The 8,085-nt window shown below is 36.4% G+C and overlaps 1 protein-coding gene across 2 annotated transcripts in view; it reads right to left on the bottom strand.

Moving 5' to 3' along the window:
* Positions 1–1,369: 1,369 nt before the first annotated feature.
* The window catches only part of stard5 (StAR-related lipid transfer (START) domain containing 5), a 26,633-nt gene continuing 19,917 nt past the window's right edge, over positions 1,370–8,085 (bottom strand). Inside the window, exons 4-7 of one of the 2 annotated variants that reach the window (XM_055022459.1) lie at positions 7,229–7,346; positions 7,058–7,108; positions 6,850–6,943; positions 1,370–5,535 (exon numbers count right to left, since the gene is read on the bottom strand). In XM_055022459.1, coding sequence (XP_054878434.1) covers positions 5,385–5,535; positions 6,850–6,943; positions 7,058–7,108; positions 7,229–7,346 — 414 coding nt within the window. In that variant the 3' untranslated portion in view covers positions 1,370–5,384. The remainder of the gene's footprint in view (positions 5,536–6,849; positions 6,944–7,057; positions 7,109–7,228; positions 7,347–8,085) is intronic. The other variant, XM_055022460.1, reaches the window with a different exon arrangement.

Raw genomic sequence — 8,085 nt, 5'->3', positions numbered from 1 at the left:
ATTGTTGAAGTTACCATTATAAAATAACTTACAATTAATTATTGTGAAAACTCAATGTAATTTTAACAGGTGGTAGAGCGTTGTTGTTAGCAGCTGCTGAAAGTAACTAAAAAGTTACTTTTAATGTAACTTAGTTACTTTCCAAATCAAGTAGTTAGTAATCTGATTAAAGTTACTTTTCAAAGTAGCTATGCTATCACTGGCTATAGCAAACATGGAACTGCTGTTTTGTTCACTTTGTCTATGTCAATGTGCATCTGTCCCTACCAAATAAACTTAAATACATAAAATAAAATGGAGCTATTGCTATTGGAAATGCTAATGGAGCTAAAACACCAGTACTGTGAAAGCACTACCAACACCGAACAAAGTGTTGCTTCAGTAACAACCGGATACAAAGCTATGGAAGTAGCCCTACTTACCAGATCACACAGTGCAACCAGAGGTGAGTGTCACTCATTGTTTCACTTATGAAACAATGAGCGACACTTCATTGTCCTTCATTGTAGCAAAACACCAGCTCCTCCTCTTCCTCCTCCTCCTTAAACAGTCCACAAACAGTCTAGGAGATACTTCAAGGGGATTCCTCCTCCTCCTCCTCCTCCTCCTCCTCCTCCTCCTCCTCATCCTCCTCCTCCTCCTCCTCCTCCTCCTCATCCTCCTCCTCCTCCTCCTCTTCCTCCTCCTCTTCCTCCTCCTCCTTAAACAGTCCAAACAGTCTAGGAGATACTTCAAGGGGATTCCTCCTCCTCCTCCTCCTCCTCCTCCTCCTCCTCCTCCTCCTCCTCCTCCTCTTCCTCCTCCTCGTCCTCCTCCTCACTTCTTCTGATTTCTACATTCCCATCAAGGTCATTGTGCTCCAGTTCAATTTAAAAAGGCTTAATAACATTACTGACCAGTTTTTACTGGAGGAGCCACGCAACTGGAACATTACACATCATTTACCCAGAAAGCATTGCAGCATGAACAACATAGCAACATTCCTGTGAAAATATTAAAATTTATTAAAACTAAATAACCTACAGTTTTACTGTATTGTTTCCACATCTAAAATAAATATTTCCCAAATAAGGTTTATTTTTATAACTAATCGTAGATCTTCAATTTCTAGGTTTATAGGTTCTCAGCCATCCGGGTTTTTCTTAAACCAATCGGGTATGGATGAAATTGTTTTATAGAAACAAATATCTCTGATACTGGCTATTGCACTATGATGCAAACTAGTACAAAAAAGATGGTTGGCCTCATTCTAATCTAAATAGATTAATTCAGTGCAGTGAAATTTGAATTCACATCAAACTCCACTCTTGAAGTTCTCTTTACACCACACATAAGATTAGCAAAAGATTACACCATCATTCACAGCAAGGTCACTGCCTTCATCCAGATGTCTTTAATGAAACTAATGTGTGAAGTGAGCTTTTCTTCATACCTTAAAATGCTATATTCAGACAAAAAAAGACTTGAGATTATGTGGTTAAGGTTTACCAACCGTGTTAACTGGATGCCAGCACTAGAAAGGGAAAGAACAGAATGAAAAATACAAAAACAATGGGTTTGTAGACAAGGTAATGCAAAACCAAGTAACAATTCAAACACATCTGTGTCTGGTTTCCATACATTTATATGACATGTTCTGTTGATTACAAAAAATCAATCCTCAGGCGTTTTGATCCATGTTGCAAAATCAAAACTAACAAACTGTCTCTTTGCAAATGTTACAGAAAAATATCTGGCCATGCACAAGTTAACACTATAAACACATACGGAACTGCAACTGAACTGAACAATTAAAATAGTCACAGTGCAAGTGGTTCAAGTGAAATGTTAATATTAGTCAATTGACTTTAACAAAACATTTTAAACATTTACAGCATTTATTTCTCTCATAATTTTCATATCACTCAACATTTTTAATAAAAAAAGACACTTTATACCCCTTCGGTCTTTGTGTATGAGTTCACCTCTCAGAAGCAAAGGGGTCAATGGTTCTCAACTATCAAACATGCCTGATTAAAAAAATGGTTGTACAGTCAATTCAATACACAATACCCAATTTACAATAAAAGAATTATAATTAACAATATATCTATTTTTAAAGTACAACAGCATTAAAGTTGATCTACACTCTAGGATATTGGATAAAAAAGAATAAAAGGAATGCTACCAGCCTATATGGTACCTTAAACTTGAATAAATGGAAAAATATCCTTAAATGTTTTTATGAGACATAAATATTATCTCTGAGTTGAAGAACATTGAAAAAGCAAAGTCTTACAAATAAAACTCTGAGCTATGGGCAATTAAACAGTCCACAAACAGTCTAGGAGATACTTCAAGGGGATTCATTTACCTTGATAATGAAGCCAAATGTTAGGTTCGATTCAAAGTGCGTTTGGTAAAAATGAAGAAAAACTTCTTTTGCTTAAAAAAAGGAACTGATCACAAGCCACCACAGATATTAGTTATACAAAAGATCAGTCCGATCTGCATACACAGAGGTATGAAGGTCAAAGCATTTTGTGTTGCATGATAGGTTTATATATCACTGCATTTGCAATGGGTAAAATAAGTAGTCACAACATATGTAAATATGTAAACATATTTCTAAAAGTACTATTGACATGAAATTTTCGTCAATGACCCAAGAAATCGATACATAGAAAGAAGCCAAAACAAATCAGGTGAGAAATGAATGAATGTGCAATAATATAAATGACAGGAAAAAAACTGTTTTCCTGGAACTGTAAGCTGCTTCTCCATGTTAGCATATTGAGCAGCGTGTACACAAAGGTGACTGACAGCGTTAAGATGTTCCTCCTGGCTCTGATTGGTGCTTTTGACCAGTTGTGGTGCATTTCTGAAGTGAGCGATAGGGGCACAGGGAAGAGAGGGAAGAGCTTGATTTTTTCACAGATTTTCTGCTTCATGTGATACTATAAGGACTATATGCTGTTTAACACAGTAATATGGTATTATAACATAGACTTCACAATGTCCAACACTCATTTAAGGATTTATTTATAGATTAACATATTTCCACGTACATGCTTGTTCTTATTTTACAATAAGGTCATATTTAAATTACTTACAATATCACACACATAGAAATATTGGTTATACTAATAGTTAACACTTTGGATCATGTAGCTTGTGAACAAATAAGAAATCTTACATTGGGCATAAATGTAAAATGCCCAATGTAAAATTTGGCATTTTTATTCTGGTGATCATTGATAAAATAAAAATGTGAATAAAAAATATTTTTATAAAAGTTGCCTACTGCAACATGTTCAATACTTTTTACATAATTTCTAAATCTATTTCTTTGGTTTCTTTGAATGTATGGATTACTTGGGTTGTTACCAACACATGGTGAACATTTCATGTTAATAGAAATATGTTTAGTAGAAAACATTTTGATAAGCTCAATACTTATTTTACCTACTGTACTAAAAAAATCTATTCTTCAAATTCATCTTTTATCTTTGAATAAGGTCAGATAAACTTGAGAATATATCAAGAGAAATTTGAGGACTTCTGATATGCATGACCCTTTTCCTCATTCTAGGTATGACTGTTGACCGTTAACCATTTACAGGATTGCTTCTGTTAAGAGTTTATAAATTAACCAACATATACATATGTTAGATATTTGGCATTTTCTAACTTTCCTCAAGCTTCAGTATTAGTTGTTTTTTAAAATAGAGCAGGTGGCATAAAGAATAGGCCGAACACTTGGTTGCTCAGGTTTTCCCTGAGTAACAAAGAAAACTTGCTAAGCCTGGTGGTCAGGGCCCTGAGGCCCCACCAGGTTTTTGTATTAAAAAATGTTGACAAGAAATGTAAAACATTACTGGGTAAATTACGTATGTTTTTGGAAGACATTGTCGACAATACTTAGACACACAACTATAATTTTAAAAACAAAAATATTACTGTAAAATAAATATGCATTTTTTTGCATACTTTTTGCTCAAGGCCCCCAAGATCTCCATAAATGTTAACATTTTAACACAAAATACAGATAGAAATGTTTAACATTTGTTTGTAGAGAATGACAACGCTGTTAAATTTAACGCTTTCCGCACAGATAATTTAAGATTTAGCTGTGTTTGAATTTTTTTTACATTTAACTGATATTTTAATGAGCTAGTAAGTTTACTTTGTAGAAGTGCAAAGAACAATCTTCATAGCTAGATTATTTTGTTACCTTAGCTACAATCTCATTCTGAGTTTAACCTTTAAGTTTGAGCTCTATTTGAGCACAAATATATCTCAGCAAATTAGTTATCACTGACTATGCCCTCTCCCAGATTTGACTAAATCTATACTGCAATGCTGTTAGTGGTGCTGATGTACAACCTTGCACCGACCATGCATGATGTGCACACGGCATCTCTTTGCTGGATACAGAGGGTCAAATGGGGATTTCATTTATGTCGCTCTAGTAGGGACAAAGCTGTTCTATTTTGTGTCTGTTGAGTTTATGAGAAGCGCCACAGAGACAGTTTTTCTCATCTCCGCACAGCAACTCTGCCTGACTGAAACATCATTTGATATGGCACAGTTTGATGCATTGTGTAAAACAACAAACAAACAAAAAGAACAGCATGCTGCTGTGGAGGAGTAGTAAACTCCTCCTTTACCACTATCCCTCTAACACACTGGCTCACTGAGGAAAACATATAGAAACTTTATCAGCGCAGATAATAATTACGTTTGTGACCCAGCGATGTGCCAGCATGTGTGAGATGGAAACGCACACACCACACATAATTCTTTCTTCACAAAGATATATTATTCTCACTACAAAGCACCCACATCTGAAAGTGCAACTATAGGTTACATTTAAGTTGCAAACACAGCAAGCAGTGTAGTGACTTTCAAACTTGACCCCTACCTAACTGAAGTTATCTCCAAAGAAACATTATTCCTCGCAGGGAGTTGATATATATGCAGGTTAAGCTTCTCAAAAAGAACATCTGCCAAAACATCTAGTTTGATTGAAATATGTGAAGAAGCACAATCTGCAATGAGGTAAACTTCAAAGATCCAGCTGCAGTGACGCAGTAGGCGGCCAACAGGCGCCACTGGTGAACATTGGCAGCTTCATGCACTTTTCAATGCATAAATCCCTTTCAGGAATGATTCTGTTGTTTTGGTGAAAAGCTCAGACCAACAAAGATACTTTGCTGAGCTGAGCAAAGCAGCTTTACTAATTCTGCTTTATTTGGGGCATAAAAAAAATATAAAAGCAATTCTTTTTTTATAAGAAATTCATCAATGGCTGGCCTGGTGGTGGTGGTGGGGGGGGGTTAAGTAAAGCCCGGCAGCCCACCAGGCTTAGATTACACTGGGGGAAACCCTGGTTGCTCTTTGTCTCACATGTCCTTAATAGACTTTACAGCTTTGGCCAGGTTGCTGTAGAACTCGGTCATGCTGGATGGGAAAAATGAATCAACCACAGAACGCGGAAGGAGGCCACCCAGGTCTGTCTGGAAGAAACTGGACACTTGCGTTTTTCTGGGCTCCCTGAAAATTATTTCACACAAAGAAAGAGAAATTGAACAAGTAAAAAATTAAATAAGCTACACGTATGGGTGTGTAGGGCTGGGGGATATGAGAAAAATCTAATATCCTGATATATCTTTGCTATATCACAATATATGATATACATCACAATATTCTTAAATGAGCGGCAATGTTATTTTAAACTAGACTTCTTGCAGCATGATGTCACCCACGCGACTTCTTGCCCTCATTTTCCTGCTAGACTTAAATGTAAGCTCATATAAAAAGGGATGAAGTGTTTAGCTAAAAACTGAATAGATGACAAAGTGGGAAATAAGTTTTAACTAAGAAAAAAAATAGCGAGGAAGAGGGCCGTAGGTCAGTTATGCTTGACTTTGACAAACTTAATATAAAGATGTGCTATGGAATAAGATGTGTTTTGGTTAAAAATAAAAAAGGCGACTTATACACAAACTGACAGATAATCAGTAAATGTTATAAAATTAGTTAATCAACCACCGCTGTGTTAGCGCAGCTAATAGCAGTGTGGCTAATCGACCACAGTGATTAATTATTAATAAAAGCAAAATAAACATCAAGTATAAAAGCATAAAACTGTAACGAACTGAATGTTCTGTTCTATGTGGGGGTAATGTTTAAGAGTGGTGACTCTTGATACATGAAGTTGTGTTGTCTGCGTGAATCGTAAAGCCGACGCAAGAGCGAGAAAAAAAAAGAGGGAGTAGTTTTGAGTGATTTTTCCCATTCATAGCGCTAAATGAATCCTACCTATGTCTCCAGGTTTCACTTTAACGGACTAGTTCTACCGGCTATGAAAGGCATGTAAAAGAATAGTCTCATTGGGGGGGGAATAAATATGTGGTAACTTTTGTGGCAATAGTTTTACATGTCTTGTAAATGACCTCATTTTGTTCAACACCCTCCATATAAAATCCAAACTGCTGCCAAATTATCAATCCAGCGCGGTTTGTTTTTGGAACTAAACTAGTTCATCGGATTCCTCTTCAGTTACTGTCTTATTCACCATTCGACCTCAAACTCTCGCTGTAACCATGTTTGTTTTCTACGCGCAGCGTGATTGGTAGAAAATGTTCAGGTTGGGAAGGGGAAGGAACTAGAGATGTATTCATAGGGTGTCGGATAAACCATACTCGCAGTGAATTAGACGGCGAAAATGTATTATTTGAACAATTGATGCTTGATAGTTGCGACATAGCCATTTTAACTATCGTAAATTGAAAATGTTGTGATACACCGAGTATACTCGATACATCGCCCAGCCCTATGTGTGTGTGTCCATATTGGTAATCTCACCCTGAGATGGGGATACAAATGCAGCCACATGCATGGTTGAATCCTCTTACATAGCCAGGATGGGGAGGACAAAAAGGATGAATCACATTGGTCGCTGTTGAATGTTAAATACAAAGGATTAAAATCTACATCAAACTGACACAATTATATGGCTATACTTCACTACCTCTACACATAACACAATTTGCTTGTTCTTGCAAAATCTTACCAACACACACACACACGCACAAATGACCACCTTCACATGAACTGTCATCATCTGAGCAAGAGTTGAGCACGTTGTGAAGAAATACAAAAAAAGTCATACACAAATATTTAACTACGATAATTTCAACTGAAAAAAACTATTATAGAAACAAGAAGACATTAAATTACGCACCATTAGATGAAATGCTGCCATCTTCATATTGCTTAACTAAAATAACATCTACAAAGTCACGTGGAGCAATGATACCCATAGCGGCTGAGGGTGTGACTGTCCGGCAGATGGAAATATCCTGCACAAAGGTGGAAGACAAAGAAATTAACTCACAGACTGAGTAGAACAAGATCAATGGACATGGCTGCCTTGCAGATACACTGATTTGTTTTGTTGCCACTATGTGCTTGGATAAAGATTGGATAAATAGACAAAGTTATTCAAATACAAACAGTCTAACTGTTGCTACATCAGTTCATATGTTTCTTCTTGAGCATTCTGGTGTATCTTTTCAAACCCCCAGTCTGTCATGGCAGATTGCTGCTTGTACAAAGCTAGATTCGGTTGATGGTTTCTACCTATTAAAGAGGAGCTTTTCCTCTGCACTGTTTCTGTATGTATGGATGGATGGATGGATGGATGGATGGATGGATGGATGGATGGATGGATGGATGGATGGATGGATGGATGGATGGATGGATGGATGGATGGATGGATGGATGGATGGATGGATGGATGGATGGATGGATGGATGGATGGATGGATGGATGGATGGATGGATGATGGATGGATGGATGGATGGATGGATGGATGGATGATAGATATAAATAGATAGATAGATAGATAGATAGATAGATAGATAGATAGATAGATAGATAGATAGATAGATAGATAGATAGATAGATAGATAGATAGATAGATAGATAGATATAAATAGATAGATAGATGATAGATAGATGATAGATAGATAGATAGATATAAATAGATAGATAGATGATAGATAGATAGATATAAATAGATAGATAGATAGATAGATA

This window comes from Poeciliopsis prolifica, unplaced genomic scaffold (assembly GCF_027474105.1).
Source record: "Poeciliopsis prolifica strain line A6 unplaced genomic scaffold, Auburn_PproV2 SCAFFOLD086, whole genome shotgun sequence".
NCBI classification, from domain to species: domain Eukaryota; kingdom Metazoa; phylum Chordata; class Actinopteri; order Cyprinodontiformes; family Poeciliidae; genus Poeciliopsis; species Poeciliopsis prolifica.
The sequence above is the reverse complement of the archived record's forward strand: the minus strand, read 5'-3'. Positions and strand labels throughout refer to the sequence as shown.